Source organism: Geotrypetes seraphini, chromosome 1 (genome assembly GCF_902459505.1).
Source record: "Geotrypetes seraphini chromosome 1, aGeoSer1.1, whole genome shotgun sequence".
Lineage (NCBI taxonomy): Eukaryota > Metazoa > Chordata > Amphibia > Gymnophiona > Dermophiidae > Geotrypetes > Geotrypetes seraphini.
The window spans coordinates 37,286,421-37,304,914 of record NC_047084.1 but is presented as its reverse complement, the minus strand read 5'-3'; the positions used below and the strand labels follow the sequence as shown (position 1 = coordinate 37,304,914).

The 18,494-nt window shown below is 38.8% G+C and overlaps 1 protein-coding gene across 5 annotated transcripts in view; it reads left to right on the top strand.

Moving 5' to 3' along the window:
- MAST4 (microtubule associated serine/threonine kinase family member 4) overlaps positions 1 to 18,494 on the top strand; it is a 924,748-nt gene that overhangs the window by 528,901 nt on the left and 377,353 nt on the right. For 3 of the 5 annotated variants that reach the window (XM_033929917.1, XM_033929931.1, XM_033929941.1), the window contains one exon: positions 1,046 to 1,126. The exons of the other annotated variants lie outside the window; for them this stretch is intronic. In XM_033929917.1, the coding sequence (XP_033785808.1) occupies positions 1,046 to 1,126 (81 nt within the window). The remainder of the gene's footprint in view (positions 1 to 1,045; positions 1,127 to 18,494) is intronic. 5 annotated transcript variants of the gene reach the window in all.

Genomic DNA, 18,494 nt, shown 5'->3' with positions numbered 1-18,494 from the left:
TATCCCACTTAGTAAGGAATAAATTCTCATGCTCAAAATTGGACACAGATCCTGACACTAAGGGCTATTCTATAAATGGCTTCTGAATTTGAGCACTATTTACAGAATGGCACTTAACGTGCATTTTTTGGGGCACCCAGTTTACAGAGTTCTTAGTGTGCATATAATCAATGTGTCATACTGATAACTGTGGATTGGAAAAACAAAGCACTTTGACCGGTCACTCTGGCTACCTCAGTTGCATTGGTCATGGACAATGTATTAAATATTTGATACTTTTATTTTGAAAGCCTGATTAAGCTGTCAAGATGGTAATCCCTGCAGCATTTACTATCATTTTAAGAATATTGTTGACATCATGAGTTTGTGGGTGGACTTAAATTTTTCACGCTTTATGGAACCTGAATACCATTGGTGGTGGATATACATATTCCATCGGCATTATCGTATGTATAACCCTGAAGAAATCTACTTAGAGAGAGTAAAACATTTGTTATCTTATGGGTAAGTTCACAAGGTTAAAATGATTTCTATGTCATGATAAGCCGAGGGGGAAGGGCTTGCTTTTTTCTACTAAAGTAAATTCTCATTTAATTCTCTCCTTCTCCCTGCCCAAACACACACTCACATTTAGTATGATCACAAAAGCATTTCAATTCTTTTAATCATGTCTATCCCCCCTTCAATTTTGTGTGAGAGATGGGTGGAATTTATTCATTGGAAGTAATAGTTTTTGCTTCCTTTAGTTTTGTATTGACTGGTTTATATTGCAAGCTACTTGCACATTTCATTTGAGTGGCATGTAAGTGGCACTGGGAGACAGTGTAATGGTGGTTGAAATAACAGCAAAATTGTTATAGAACCTAAAATACAGACTGAAAAACTTAGATCTTCTTTCATAGTTATGATTATCTACAGTGCTTTTCAATTTCAAAAAGTGGAGAGGATTGATAGGTTTCTCACATCATGTAAAAAGCTAAAGAACCTGTTACTGAATCATGAGCTTTTCTGTTTTCACTAGAGATAACATTATTTTAACTTGCAGTCTCACCCCAAGAAGTTTGAGCCCAACCCCAACAAGCCCTTGCAGTCCATGCAGTCCTTTGTACGCATTTCACTTTTGGAGGTAAGGGAACTTCATCGTGCAGTCTTTTTTATGACTCGGAACCGAGTGTATTTCAGAAGCCAAATAGAAGCAGCATCACCCCTCTCATTCTATAACATGGCTCCTAAATTTGAATGCTGATTGCATGTATAAGTTTGTAGACTCCTACTTTTGGTACTTGTGGGGAAATGTACACTTGCGTGAGTAAGTGCCAGCTGATCACTATTCTGTAAATTATGCATGCAACTTGCATAGTGCATGAATGCAAAGAGTATGTTCACAGAGAAGAAGCATGGGTGGGACCAGCATTTTCAGGTGTATCTTACAGGAATCTGTATGTTATCGCACTAAAGTGCCTCACTTATTTGCACCTTCTTACACCTGCTATTGACATGGCATAAGCGGACACACATAAATGTACGGTATGTGTGTTGATGCTGATTTATGCTAGTGTTTTATAATTTATTTATTTATTTCTAAAATTTCTTGACCGCCTATAAAACATTCACAATGGTTCAACAGGCAACATACAGAGTAGTATCAACACACCACAATGACATTATAATGATGTTATAATGAAGGGAATTACATATCCTCACTCTTCAGTAATTATAAAGCAAAGATCATCATTCAAATATCTTTAGGTATCTCTCTACAACATAGCATTACAAGAAGGTCTCCACATATAATTGAGTTTTTAACCTTAAACTGTAACTGGTCTAAACAGGTCCTCAGGGTGCCAGGGACTCTTATAATGGACTCTTAGGGGTCATTTTACAAAGGTGCAGTAGCGGTTTAACACGCGGAATACCGTGTGTTAAACCGCCTGCAGTGCTAGTACCTAACGCCTCCATTGACGAGGCGTTAGGATTTTAGGCTGCCGTGGGGGTTAGCGCGTGATGAAATGTCTGACACGCTAACCCCTGTAGCGCGCCTTGATAAAAGGAGCCCTTAATCACTGATTCTATAAAAGTTAGGCTCCTAGATTGGTGTGCCTAAATTATTTTAAAAACCTTAATGCCATAAATTGAAAATTGCAATTGAACTGCAATTGAATCAGAATTAATTAGATGGTAGGTGTGGTTAGGGGTGGATTGTGGGTAGATCTTGAGTGTGTTTTGATTTAGGTGAACCTAGGCCAAGAAAACCCTGACATAAATAGTGCATCTAAGGTTTCAACACCTACTGGCGCCTAAGACCGCTTTAGGTGCTGCTAGACATGATTCTATAAACAGCACCTAACTTATGATTGACACTTGCACTCCTTGGTGCCTACATGTTAGGTGCCATTTATAGAATCATGGCTTTCGTGCCTAGATGCTGTTACAATATTAGTGCTTAGTGTGTGGCATCTGGGCACCTAAATTGTGACATCCAGTTATAGACTTCCCCTTTTACCACTAGATTTTATATATGGCACTCAACATTGCACATACAAGTTTGTGCATGCAATGTAATTGAGTAACAAGCCAATTGGGCACCAACAATATTTGGTGTGAATAGGCAATAATTTGTATTTTCACACGTATCTTGCCAATGCTATTCTATAAAAATATGCGTATAAAACTTTTAGTATGCAACCAAAAGGGGTGTGGCCATGGGAGAAACATAGGCAGGCCAGAGGCATTCATTAAAGATGTGCAGGTTAGTGTAGAATTTGGGTGATCTGTGTGAGGGTTTCAGTTGGTGTAAATCCTCATGCCCAAAGTTGGGTGTGGATCCTGGCATTGCTTGCTAATCTATAAATGGCAAATATAGAACAAAGAAAAGGAACAACCCCCCCCCCCCTAAAGTACAACAAAGAGAGAACAAGTGGGGAGTGAGATAGAACACGCCTACCTTGGGACAAACAAATTTTAATTTTTATAAATTCAAAATAAATACAAAAACACATGTATAAAAAGGTCCTATGAACATAATGTCCTTATATTGAAAGGATCCAGCCGATGACCCAACATGGGAGACTTCTTTGTACCCTATTGATTTCGTCCTTCGGATTTTCTATGAGCCTTTTAAACACTCTTAGTATTTTTAGAGAATTTTTAAAGTTTGTATTCCCAGCACTGTAGTGACACCTAGTGGACCTACATACAACCCCTGAGGCAGACCTCCACCTGTGGGCCGAAACCCGGACCGTGTCGGGTCATCAGTTGAATCCTTTCAATATAAGGACATTACGTCCATAGGACTTTTTATACATGTGCTCTTATTTATGTGCTCTTGTATTTATTTTGAATTTATAAAAATAAAAATTTGTTTGTTCCAAGGTTGACGTGTTCTATCCCTCTCCCCATTTATTCTCCCCACTTATTCTCTGTTTGTCAGAGCACCATTTATAGAATAGAACTCGGAGTCCTTAGAATGTAAAATGAGGTTATTGAGAGATATTAACAGTTCATGGAAGGGACCTCATCCCATCTTCCACATAACATAGCACAGTGCAGATATTGGATGCAAGCATACCAGGTTTCAAAGAGCGCCACTATCTATGGCGCCTAGACAAAACACTGTTGGAGTAACATTTTAATTAAAAGTTGAGAACAGATTGGGTGGTTATTCCTTCCAAACTTGATATCCACTTATTAAAAAAATAAGAAAATAATTGAAAACGAAATGTTTTCGGTAATATACTGTATGTTGTAATCCTATTTCCTAATTTACACTGGGAGAGGGCAAGTCTATAAATGGGTTATTACATATAGTTGCCCCAGTATAGCACAGGAAGAGTCTATTCTCTAACATCATCTAGGCTCTCAGATTCCATTATAGAATAATGACATAAACTTGCATCAGCATGCATACATGAAAGGACATCCACTTACCCCAGGTCTGTTGCAGGCATAAACGATTGTGCCTATGTATTGAAGGCAATGAGCGTAACTTACAGAATTCTATAAGTTGTGCGCATAAGTGGGAGACATGCCCAGCTCCATTCACATGTCTGTTTCCCCCCTTACAGTTATGTATTATGCCACATACATGTGCCCTCACAGAATAGAGCTTAGGATGCTGGTGTGCAGTTATAGACTTGCTCTTAATATAATTTAGTGAGCCCTGTGAATTTTCAAATGGTTTTAAGTGCTGTATCCAAAAAATCAAGAAAAGGATGCCCAAAATAAATCACAAAAAATTGCACCCTCCAAAATACAGGACAGAAAAGTCACCTTTCTTTACAAAAAGGGAGAAAAGACCTCAGTGTCTAATAGGGGCTCTTTAAGCTTCCCATATAGACAGGCTAGTTTTAAACAGAATTTAATCCTAGCAGACACATCCTTGGTCAGAAAAACTCCCAATTAGTAAGTGAACCTCTATTCTAATTTTCTAATAGTTTTATATATTTTCTTATAGTTTTATATATTATTTTAAACTTTTCTTCAAACAACAATTGTCAAAAATAGAAGTCACTTATCTGAGCACTTCGATATTCAGGTGTAGTCCTGGAGTAAAGCAAGCAGGAAAAACTGCTCTTTGGAAAAAAGCTATCAGTCAAAACATTCTTCCAAAATATCCAACAGGGGCCCCTGTTTCGCAACAAAATGCTTCGTCAGGGATTTGCTGTAAAACATGAAAGACACATTGTAGAAAATTTTCAAAGAACTTGAGAAAACAAGCAGAAAAACGATAGCTATACCCACAGCGATCACACACCCGCTTCCACTCCTGTCATGAAAATGGCCTCTCAGCATTCTCCTTAAATAGGCACCTCCCAGTGACACCACGTCAAAGTGTGATGACATCATCTTTATGCAAATCATGCAAAAAACGTGGTGACATCATATTACTGCAATTCTTATTGTTCTCATTGCAGACTATCAAAACCAGGCTTTCCAATCCACCCCACTATTCAAACCCATAGGGGTAAAAGTTTGCAAAGAAAATATCCAGCGTTGTTCCCTTTTCAATAAAACTTGTTTAAAATCACCACCCCGTGCAGACGGTGGCACTCTCTCCAAAACCCAGCAGCGCAAATCTTCAAAAACATGTTTACAGTCCATACAGTGCTGTACCATGGGAGCCTCAAGCCTTTCTCGTGCAAGGCATGAGCGATGTTCAATAAGGCGTGTTTTCAAAGCCCTTGAAGTCTGACCCACATACAATTGCTGACACGGGCACTTGATAATATATATAACTCCACTGGTGGCACAATCAGAGAAATGGTGTAGATAATACACTTTACGATCTGCTGGATTCACAAAGGATGTGCACACCTCCATAATATCACAGACAGAGCAATGTCCACATTTATCATGTCCAATGTCCATACTCCCATTCATGCATTCATTTACAGGTACAATTGCCACACTGCTCGTGGGACAAAGCTCCTCTTGGATGGATTTGTTTCGTGAGTAAGAAAACATCATAGTACAGTCACGAAAACAGGGGTGCACTGACAAGCACTCCCAATATTTCTTCAAACTGCGGCCATAAGCACCCCCCTGCTGGGAATAGGGTAGTACACAGGTAATCTTAGAGTCCAGATCTTTAGATTTAGAGTATTCTAACAGACGTTCTCTTGGATTATATAGTGCCCTAGTATAGGCATTCTTCACACATTTCTCAGAGTACCCTCTAGCATATAGTTTTTGTTTTAACACCACTGACTGGCGCTTGAATTCATCCTTAGTCGAACAGATTCGTCTATACCTCAAAAATTGAGAATGGGGTAAACTTTCTTTTAAATGTGTGGGATGGGAACTCGAATAGTGTAGAAAAGTATTTCTGTCTGTAGCTTTACAATAGACAGTAGTAAAAAAGTTAGAATCTCTAATTACTACTAGGACATCCAGAAATGCAATTTGCTTCAAATCAAAAGAGCATGTAAATTTGATAGTCTGTGTATACCGGTTCAACTCATCCACAGCATCCATAAGATCTTCAACTGTTCCCTCCCACAGCATAAAGATATCGTCAATATACCGGCACCATAACTTGGTATGGAGGAACCAGTTAGATGAATACACAAATTCAGTTTCAAAGTAGGACATGAAAAGATTAGCTAACGCGGGAGCACATGATGCCCCCATCGCAGTCCCAGTTGTTTGAAGAAAAGTTTAAAATAATATATAAAACTATAAGAAAATATATAAAACTATTAGAAAATTAGAATAGAGGTTCACTTACTAATTGGGAGTTTTTCTGACCAAGGATGTGTCTGCTAGGATTAAATTCTGTTTAAAACTAGCCTGTCTATATGGGAAGCTTAAAGAGCCCCTATTAGACACTGAGGTCTTTTCTCCCTTTTTGTAAAGAAAGGTGACTTTTCTGTCCTGTATTTTGGAGGGTGCAATTTTTTGTGATTTAAGTGCTGTATGTCACTGAATAGCTGTTCTCTTAACATTAAGAGTCTTTCTCTCCTAGCTGTACTAAGACATCTGGTCAAGATTAAGACCAATGTGAAAAATAATTGCATAAAATAATTGGTGAACTGAACTAATAATTATGTGATGAAAACTATTAAGATGTAATGGCTGGTGCTTGGTTAGATAATTTGCACTAGATTTTGTTGCACTTGATTCTAAAGTCCATTCAAGTGTTTCTTACAGCTGAATTCAAAGGGGGAAATGATTTCTAAGTCTAAGCTGCATGGTTTTCTGCATTACATACATGTGGAAAATACGAGTACCACTAGTGTGAATGATCTTTCGTGATATTACATTAGGGAGGGCCTTGATAAAGAATGATCTGATCTTGCATGAACACATTTAGTCATGATTCTTGCTAGTAACTAGGGGCCATTTGTAAGAGTAAAAAGCATAAAATGAAATCTATAAAACAATGAATTCAACAACAGCTCCTGAAAAAAAAACCTAGAAGGTAGATGAAGTTATAAACTTTATTTTTTTTTTCTTACCTCAACTTCTTGATACATTGGTCAAGAAAACATGTTTTCATTGGGTTGTATGTTGTACTTCTATAGGTATCTCTGGTCCACAAGTGCTGCAAGCTGGACAATTTTTTTTAAATATCCATACTGAATGTGCAAAAGATCCATTTGCATGCACTGAATACATTGTATACAGGTTCAGCTTGTGATATTTAAAGGTGGAGATAGTTTTATAAACAAATACTATATTATGCATGCAGAAACAAACCTTTATAAAATTACACAACTGTGTATGTTCAGAAAAAGTACACACTGAATAATTGTGTATACTTTTTCATGGGCCATGCAAAGGTGTCCCTAAGAACAGGGCAGAACAGAAGTGGAGTTGCATTGTGGTAGAGGAGTAGCCTAATGGTTAGTGCAGTGGCCTGAGAACCAGGTGAATCAGGATCAGTTACCACTGTAGCACCTTGTGACTGTGAGCAAGTCACTTCACTCTCCATTCACGAGTGGACCCAGGCCCACCCACCTGGGACTCAGGCCCACCCAAAATCAGGCCAATCTTGTACACGATGTGTCAGCAGTTCAGGAAGATTGCCGCTGGCTGCAGAGGGCATGTTTCTGCCAGAAGGAGGTCTTCAGCTGGTGGGACTTGTGGATCCCTGCTAGCTCAGGTATATCTTTTTTGGGGGGAGGAGGGGGAAGAATATTTATTTATTTATTTCTCAGATTTCTAGACCACCTAAAACTAAGTGGTTAACAATTGAAAGACATTCATAATAATTCATAGACAATACATTTACAAAATGCATTCATGTTACATTGCAATTACATAGTAATATCATCCTTCTTAAATAATGACAAAAATTCAATAAAATTACACAATAGCCATCCCATTAAATAAAGTGCAACAATCACAGCTTAAAATTCTCATTAAATATGGCTCCCAAATAGTTAAAAAAAAAAAAAAAAAGCCTCCACAAACAGTTGTGTCTTCAACATCTTTCTGAATTCTAAATGGTCAGAACAGGTCCTCAGGATACCAGGGAGGAAATTCTAAAATTTTACCCCTGCCACGGACAACATTGCCACTTTGGATTTTGCATACCGGACAATTTTCTCTATCATGAAGATTAATCTCATAGTACCTTCAGACCTTAGGTTCCTCCTCGGCTGATACACCTACACTAAACTAAACTAAACCTTAAGTTTGTATACCGCATCATCTCCATAAAGATAGAGCTCGACACAGTTTACAAATAAATTCAATAAATGAGGAAAGAACATAATAAGAAATTAAGAGGTTATGAAGAGGATAGCTAGCTTTACATTTTAAATAGATAGCTTTACATTTTGGAGAAAAGCCAGGTTTTCAGATGCTTTCAGAATAATTGGAATGAGCCTAGGTTCAGCAGCGGGGCAGGGAGGTTATTCAAAATCTCAATGAATTTGAAGAAAAGGGATTTCCCTAATTTACTTGCATACATGACGCCTTTTAACGAGGGGAAAGATAGTTTGAGTTTGTGGGCGGATCTGGTAGTGTCAGGTTTCGAAGAATTCCAGGATAGTGGAATTAGGGGAGGAAGAATGCCATGTAGAATCTTGAATATTAGGCAGGTATATTTAAAATGAATCCTAGAAATCACCGGAAGCCAGTGAAGTTTTGACAGAAGTGGGGAAACATGGTCAAATTTGCTTTTTGTGAAGATCAACCTAGCCGCAGTGTTCTGGATCCGCTGAAGTCTTTGAAGATTTTTATTGGTTAGACTTAGATAGATGGAATTACAATAGTCCAGTCTGGAAAGAATGATTGATTGTACAAGGACAGCAAAATGTTGTTGGCGGAAACAGGATCTCACTTTCTTCAACATGTGAAGACTAAAAAAACATTTTTTTACCAGAGTTGAGATGATCATTAAAGGAAAGTGTAGACTCAATAATGATGCCCAAAACTTTGCTTGAGAATTCGATCTGCAGTGTGGGACCAGAAGGTAGTGGAAAGAGCGTGGGTAACTGATCTAATTTTTAATTTTGGGCCAAGCCAGAGTAGTTATCCCATAGAGATTGAAGGTTCAAGGGAACAGATTCATAAAAACTCTGATAACATTTTATAACAAACCCTTTGTGACACTGGGAGCCAGTGCAGCTGTTTTAGCAAAGGGTTTTAGCTAAAACAGCTGCACTGGCTCTGTGCGTGAGATTCCCCAAATCAACCTCGCAGTAATGCTGCAATGCCTTATATCTAATTTTAGTCATTCCTAAATAAAGCATATTACAGTAATTTAGGCGTGTCAAAATCAGTGCCTGTGCCACCGAACGAAAATCATATGGCAACAGCATTGGCTTCAACTGTTAAAGTGTCCGTAACTGCGAGTACCCACCCTGGATAACCCTGAGAACCTGTCTTCCCATTGAAAGAGTTTAATCCAAGCAGACACCTAAAATCACCATCTAAACTAAGGGCTCCTTTTACAAAGGTGCGCTAGGGTTTTTAGCGCATGCACAAAATTACCACATGGTAGCCGAAAATCATGAGTGGCTAGCGCGCTCATGAATTTAATTTTGCACTATTGCACGCGTTAAGGCCCTAGCACACCTTTGTAAAACGAGCCCTAAAACTTAGCTTTATATACCGGGTCATCAACCAGAGGAAGCTTGACACGGTTAACAATAATTAATAAAGATATGCTAGAATTGCAAGGAGATTAATTTTCAAAATGTTTAGCAAATAGAAAAGTTTTTAAAGATTTATGGAAGGATTGGAAAGGACTGGGACATCTCAAAATTAAAGGAAGCTCATTCCATAATTGGGAAAATTTAAAAGCCAAAGAGAGGCTGAAATTCTTGACTCCTTTAATTCCTTTCCTAGAAGGGAGGGAAAGTTTAAATTATTGAGTGCCTCTTGCTTAAGAAAATCTGTAAACGTTCCATAGAAGAGGAACAAGAGGAATAAAAATACCTTTTAACCTGCAAGATCATTCCTTGAACCTGGATTTCAGTTGGAAGATGCTCCTCATCATCCTCTCACTGCCATCACTTCAGACTTCCCAATATTCAGATGTAACTCATGTTCATCCATCCACTCATTCACAGTACTCATATACTTATTCACATCTTTCCCAACTTCGAGCAATGCAGTCTCAGTGGGGAAGAAAAATAAAATATCATTGCATAAAATCGATAATGCACCCCCCTAGTTCTCAAAATCTTTTTCCTAATGTAGCCAGATATAAATTAAATAATAGCTTATAAAGCAGATCCTTGGAGAGAGTGGGGAAAAGTTGAATTTTCAGGCCCATCTTCTTTGGGTTCATACCTACCCTAATTGGCTGTCTGGCTGCCTCCATTACCCCATGATCAAAATAAGTACCTGTATATAAAATATAAACTGCTTTGATTGTAACCACAGAAAGGCAGTATATCATATCCTATCCCCTTTCCCCTTTTCTTTCCATTATGTGAACTTATTTTGTAAAATGCCCCAGGTATATATTTTTAATTTAATTTAATTTAATTCTTATATACCGCTAATAACTGTGAGGTTTCTAAGCGATTTACAAAAATGATGTATTAAAAGATACAATAAATAAAAATAAATAAGATAGGTACTTGGAAATTCCCTAACTGTCCCAAAGGCTCACAATCTAACTAAAGTACCTGAAGAAACAATTTATGAAAAGTAAAGATAAAAATATAAAGACAGAGGTAGAGATAGAGATAGAAATGAATATTCCAACAAGATGGTGGCCAGTTAGGTCATCTTCTGTGCTGTCTCCCTTGTCCTGCTTTTATTTTTGTTTTATTTTGCCTTTGTTGATTTTTCTTTTAAATTTCTTTTTTGTTGGTTTTTGTTCTGTCTCTTCTGTTTTCATTTGGGACTTCCAGTCGCGTTGGTGTTTGCTTCTTTTGAGCTCACCTATCGATTTCCAGTTTGACAGTTGCTCCAATCTGGCAGCTGAGGGAGCCGTTGCCTGATGCCTGAATGGTTCTATGGTGGCGGTTAAGAGTTGAAGAATTAGGTCCTGTTTCTTTTCGTGGTGGATGGGAGAGTTCTGGCTTTCGGCTCCATGTGTTCATGTCCAGCCACTAGCGGAGAGGAGTGTGGGAGCACTGCTTCGCCCCCTCCCGAACCAGCATAGGAACAGCTCCGTTGAATTCAAGCTGCAACAACGGCTTGCTGAGGGCAGATGAAGGCGGGAGCCAGCCCATGCCGCCACAGAGGGACTACATCGGACCGGCATGCAGGTCGGTCGAGCCAGCTCGACCTCCTCCCCGTTACCAGCAGGGAGAGGAGATTAAATCTTTTTCTCCCTGTTAGGTCGTGGGAGAGGCGGAGCGGTCATTGCACTCCTTTCCTGAGCGGGCTGGCGAAAAGATATCAGCCCGCTGCTTGAAAGCATTCTTTTTTTTTTTTTCCCCATACATAAAATACACAAACAATTTGCAACAAATATAAATTTGTGTATGTGATTTTGCATGATATTGAGACTCATTCAGGGTGCCTATTTTATAGAAGCATGCAAGTATCTATATTGCCTTTAGAAAATAGGCTTTTTTGAGTTTTCACCTAGGTACCTTTCTGCTCCCTGGATTGAATGCTGCTGGGAGTAATACAAAGGCAGCTTTTATAGCCCTCTAGGGTGGGGGAGATTTCATTGTTTCAGGATTAGAGAATGACACAGGGAAAAGTTTTCCCCACCCCCACAGGAACTCAATTTCCCCCTCCCGTCCCTGCAAGTTTTATCATTGTCACTGCCCCATTCCTGTAAGCTCTGCCTTAACTGCACAAGCCTCGGCCACTTATGATTTTAAAGTGTTTGAGGCTTGTCCAGATGAGGACAGAGTTTGCAGGAATAGGCCAGGGATAAGAAGATAACTTTCCTGGATGGGAAAATGAGTTTCCGCGGGGACAGGAAAAAAATTTGTCCCCGTGTCATTCTCTATTCAGGATCCATGATTGCTGGGTTCCAAAAGGAGCTCCAGTAGCATGGTTCTTGTCTCAGGATCATCACTGCAATAAACAGACTATGTATACTGAGGTTGGGAGGGACATATGAAAATGGGAGAAAGAGTTACAGATGATGGTTGATGAAAACCAGGATTCTTGCTCTGGTTCTGAAGAAGTTAGAGCATGAAAAAGAAGGAGAAAACTGCAAAGTCAATAAAAAGAAAATTCTGAATTACTGTTGAGAGCAGTTTACAGTTCATTGCTAAAGAGGACAAAAGTATCCATTCATGTTTTCAACCATGCAATGCTGAAAACAGGAGTTACTTTCCCTGGCTAGAAATAGAAATATCACTGGGTGTTTGAAGAAAGAAAACATATGCTGAATGCCAAGACCCTTTAGCTTCAAGAGGATATCCAGAGACTATTCAGAAACATGATGGCAGATAAAGGCCAAATGGCCCATCCAGTCATCCCATCCATAGCATCCACTATCTCCTCCTCTCCCTGAACTACCCAAGAGTGTAGAAAATAGGACACGGAGTGATAAGTGTCACTTCACTGAAGTACTTTCCACAGAAGCAAGAGATAAAACCTGAAGGCTCCATATAACATCACTAAATACCTCAGTAGTGAAATTGAGGCTAACCAGGATGTTCCTTTGAAGGACAGGTATGACAAGACTCCTATTTGATGAGAGAAACAATTTTAGAATGATAAAAGCACTTCCAAAATAATAACGGATCAAAGTTAGCAAGCACAGCAGATATTGAAAGAGTAGATAATTGTCTGGAGGGCAGCTTATACTGAGTTAATGAATCTAAAGTCAGGGAATTCATTAAGGTATTTACAAATAGAAAATAAGGTCATGAGATTAGTCCAAGCATGCTGAAAACTGAGGAGAAAGAATCACTTAAGATCTGCAATATGCTTTTGATGATATAGGATACCAAAGATATTCGCACACACACACAAATGAAATACTGGCATTATTGATGAGTTTCTTTAGGGGTACTTTTACTAAGGTGCCTTAATGGAGTTAGGGTATGCTAACAATGGGCTTCTTAGCATTTAGGACCTGATTTTTAGCATTTAGGGCCACTAGGGTCCCTAATCATGGATGCCTAGTGATGCCTAACTTAGTTCCACACCATACGCCCCGGCGTGCTCTGCACTTGAGCCAAGAATCCTTACTACAAATACCTTCCTTCAAAGACATCAAATACAAAAGCACCAGGGCAAGAATGTTCTCGGTAATGGCCCCAATGTGATAAAATGCCCTACCGAAGGAATTAAAGTTAGAAAAGAACACTGAAAAATTAAAGAAAGGGATAAAGACTATCCTTTTCTCAAACTACTTCAACTGAAATTACGAAGTTGACAGAGAGAGGAAACTAGAACTTCCACCACCCCCCATGATCAGACAAAATAATTGGATCTATGGAGGCTTGTGTTACCTGTTGAACTAATTGATTTGAAACAAATATATAATCTATTCTTGAAAAAGATTTGTGAACATGGGAACAAAAAGAAAATTCCCGATCATTAAAATGAAGTATTCGCCATATATCTTTCAAATCACAATTCTGTACCAAATTATCTAATCCTAATAACTTCATAATTCTACTAGGTTTTTTTTTTAATCCATTAAAGGATCCATAACAGCGTTAAAATCCCCTGCCACAGCTAACTTAGAAGCAGCCAGTGGTAGTATCAATTGTTGTAGAGATTTTAAAAATTCAATTTGATTTGAATTAGGTGCATATACATTTCTTGATTTTGAGATCTACTCCCTGGGATCTTGTGTGCTCTCTCTATTTCAATTGGCACTTTTAATGTGATAGGAAGTATTTTCGGTATTGTTTCTTCTAAAAAGGATATCATATTTCTTCCTTCTGCCCCTTCCTTTAATCTAAGGACCCTAATATTCTGTCTTCTTGATCTATTCTCAAGATCCGTCATTTTTGTAACCATTTCCTTTAGGATCTTAGGATCTTCTTTATGGTCTTGCTGCACATGTTCAATTTTTTCTATTCTATTTTCAGTCTTATCCATTCTATTTACTAAATCCAGCTTGCTATTCATGATGTTCATCTCTTTCCTCATCTCAGTTAATGTTAAATTGATGTTTCTGAGTTCCTCCATTACCTCTTTCACATCCAAGGCATCCATTGGCAAAGAAGTCCCACTAGGGGTCTTCTTTTAGTCTTTTTGTCTTTCAGGCAGATTTTACAGGAATTTCTTGCAACTTCTGCTTGTTAGAAGCCGTTGGTAGAGGATTTTATAGTGAAATAGAGGAAGAATTATAACGCTGGAAACCAGTAGTGATGCTCAGAGGAGGGAGCTTAACAGCTAACCAGCCATCCACCACACCTCCAAGTTGAGTCTCAATGGCCATGGATTTGGTCTTGGAGGATGAGATGTACAATGTCTGCATCTATGAGACAAACTTGGTTTTTTTCTGTTACATAGAGCATTATGGACCCCTGTTTAATTACAAAAGTTGGATAGCTCTAAGTCTAATAGATGCTGGCATTGTCATCTTGAAGCAGGGACTTTAGATCATTTATTGTTCTATTGTCCATTTATTATGGCTTTCTGGAAATCAATTTGGGGCCAAATTAATAGTTTATTAGAAAATCAGGTGGCATTGTAATATGATACTATATTATTTGGCATGTCAATGAGGGCAAAGAGTCAGTTATCTTCGAATAACAACAAGCTTTTGCTTATAATGACAGGGGTAGCCATACAACAAATTACATGTAATTGGAAGGACTGGAATAGACTGAATTATAATTTTTGGTGGAATTCGTGCCATATATATAAAATGGAAAGAGCTATAGCTACACAGCAGGGGTACTTAAGGAAGTTTCAAGATGTGTGGGAGCCGTTAACAAAATATTGTAATGAATAGATACCATTTTTCCCTCAAATTTATAAGTTCAATATATGGGGAGGGGGAGGGGGTAATTTTATTTTATTTTTTTTTGTTTGTTTATCATCATTTTATTTTTTTTGTCTATCATCATTTTTTGTCTATGAAGGGGAAAAAGTTTTATCATATGGTATTTATATTTTATTTTTTGTTATGAAAGGGTGGGGAGGAAGGGAGATAATATTATATGATTTGAATTATTGCTGATTATTAAGTGTTATACTTAATGTTAAAATGTTTCAACCTGATGTCACACTTATTGTAAGTTTTAAAATGAATAAAGATTTTATAAAAAAAAAAAAAAAAAAAGGAAACTAGAACTTTCAGGGATGCATGTAAATAGATTATATCTAGTTAAAATGGTCAACCTCCTTAAGAGGTATGTAAAAAAGTGTATAGTGTATTTAGCTGCACAAGACAGCTGATTTGGTGTAAACGTGTACAGATAAGTAGGATGATGGATTATGACATAATCATGCCGGTATTAATAACTCTGTAACACCACCACAGAGCTCCGTGTATTTCAGTTTAGAGCCCATATATTGTAACACATCACAACTCCTTATGGTGAAGGTATCAAACTCTGGCCTGCAGGGTAATTAAATTTGGCCCGCCGTTCCTTCCCTCCCTCCATCCCGGCTTCCTGGTCTCATCTTCTAAACAGCCTGCCGAGGATCGCCGGCCGGTTGTAGCGATCCTAGCAGGTTGCCGTAGCCTCAGCAACATGTTCCCTTTGCTGCAGTTCCATATGTCGGTGGGGGGGGGGGATGGAGGGGGGCAGGACCGCAGCAGAGGAAACATGCTGCGGAGGCCAAGGTAGCCTGCTAGGTTCGCTACAGCCAACCGGCGATCCTTGGTAGGATGCTTAGAAGATGAGACTGGGAAGCCGGGATGGAGGGAGGGAAGGAACGGCGGGCCAAATCTTGAAGGTGAGACTGGGAAGAAGAAGGGGAAAAACATGCAGGCCTTCGGGGGAGGGGGCATGGTGGCGGCAGGCCCTAGTGTAGAAATACAAGGAGGGAGGGAAGGAAGGGTCCAAACAGACATGCATATGCTGGACTGAGTGTTGGGGAGGGGAAGAAATAATGGGTTTAAAACAGAAGAGAGGGAGAAAGATGGTAGACAATGGGATGGAGAGAGGGGAGGAACAGAAATGGAGAGAAGTTGGACACAAGGGATGGTGTGGGGGGGGGAAGATAGAGATACCGGATAAGAGGGTTGTTGGGAAGAGAAAGAGAGATATGGTGGATCTGGAATGGTGAGGCCCATTGCAGCAGCTGTGGGGATGGAGATAAAAAAAGGAACGATGCCAGACCGGGGGAGGGAAGGGAAATGGAAGGGGAGGACAGAGATGGAAGATGGATGGTTTGCACGGAGAAAGAAGAAAATGACAAATGGGCAGGAGACCCTGGCAAGCGAGTTATCAGAAGACAACCAGAACCTGGGACCAACATGATTTGAATAATGACCAGACAACAAAAGGTAGAAAAAATAATTTTATTTTCTGTTTTGTGGTTACAATATGTCAGATTTGAAATGTGTATCCTGCCAGAGCTGTTGTTAGACAGCAAGCGTGAACTAGGACCTAAAAGAGAGAGGAAAAGTCTTTATTAAGGTGCACATTTAGCATGCGCTAAATCAGTTAGCATACCTTAATAAAAGGACCCCTAAGTATCTTAATAAAAAATTTGCCCCGTGACTTAGCCTATGTTTTAGATTTTGGCCCCTTATGTGATTGAGTTTGACACCCCCTGCCTTATGGTATCATCTCTACAGAAGCTCAAGTAGCGTAACACCTTTGCAGAGGCTCATTTAGACCACTCTGAATTGACTCCTCAGTCATTAGTAGCAGTATAGAAGCTCTCAATAATCATAATTGTTTTTAATTGATTTAAACAGCACGGTAATTGACCACACCATTAAAAATTGATTTAAAAAAGATTATTTTAATGATCAATTTAGGTTATGCATGGATGTCCACACAGCATCTAGCAATGCCTAAGTTGAGATGCCCTATGACACCTGCTTGGTGTCTAAGGTAGGCACTATGTAATTAGGCCAGCTAAAAGCTAGCTTAATATATACTGGCACCTACCTCTAGGACATCTAGTGACACCAATGTCCACTAAGGCACCGCTAGGTGTGATTCTATAAAGGATGCCTAGCAGTTGATTGACAATCGCATAGAGTGGCACCTACAAGTTACGCGCTGTTAGGCACCATTTATAGAATCAGCCTCTTAGTTTGTGCTAATCATTAGTGCATATTAAATCCATTAGGACACCTTAGTAAAAAGGACCCCTTAGTGAGGTGATCCTGGGTATAATATAACTCTAGAGGAATTTAATTTTTAATCACATATTTATTCCATCCAGAAAAATCATATAGACAAAAGTGTTGGTTATGGATGTTCTTTACTGCCAACTGCCATACAAATGAATTGTTGTACATGTTACTTTTTTCCCAACCCCACAAAGTAATAACCCTACACCTCCCCTGCCCCCTATTAAACTCCTAATTGAAACTTGAGTCCAGAACAGTTTAGTCAGTACAAGTCTTCAAGATCTATTCTTCCTTCTAAATAATTGTACAATGATAAAATAGGGATTTAGATTTTCTTTTCTTTTTTTCATTCCTAGTGAAGGTTTGGAACCATCCTCAAGACTTTCAGCCACAGTCAATAGTGTTATCCACCAGGAACAGATTTGGTTTTAGGTGAGGGATAAAGCTTGAATCATTTCATTGTTGCTCTCAGACGTACCCTTGAACAAAGCCTAATGAAACAGTATTTTTAAATTCAGTTTTATAGCCTTTGAAAATGTTTTTGACAGCCCCCATCATGACTCTAATTTAAAAGTCCTCTGTTTGTATGGAATCTCCTAGGAGATTATGAATGTCATTAAAGCATTGTACAGAGACTTCGAATACAAGCTTATTTGTAACCATCATCTCACAGTAATTTTAGCTTTACTATGGGGTTAGGTTAGGCTGTATCCTGTTACTGCTGCTATATTTTCTTTTTAGGCATTCTAACATATGGGATGTTGGAAAGAATTGAAAGGGATAGATATCTCTCTGACCATTTGTTTTATTTATTAGTTCATTTGTATACCACCCTAATAACCCAAAAGGGTCATATCCATACAAAAATACAAAATCCCTCCAAAATATGAATTTGAATTCACTAGCTTGGCATACCGGAACAAAATTTGAATACATGGAAGGAGTTTGAAGACCAGTACATCTAGTCAGTAAGTTCAGAGAACTGGTCCTCTCTCAAAAACTGTATCACTTTCTATAGGACTGAAATGCTCTATTCTATCCCATCCCTTCCATAGCAATACTGCTAAACTGAGGCTGAAAAGAATGAATGATGCAGCTGGTGACAGATGGTACAAAAATGCTCCTTGAAGGTACCAACACCTCCAAAATCACTCCACTATACATGCACCCACAGTCATGCCTCTTTTTACAAAACCCATACCCAGAAACCCAATTCCCTATTCACCTGTTACCTAGATCTATTCTATCCTGTGCACACCAGTCATCTGTTCATACAGATACCCCACATTCCAATACCCACCACATATACAAACATACACAATCCATACTTTCCTATATCACAGATTTTCAGCTTGACAATATCTTTAAAAGAGGTACCAAATATTTCTGGATGATGGAA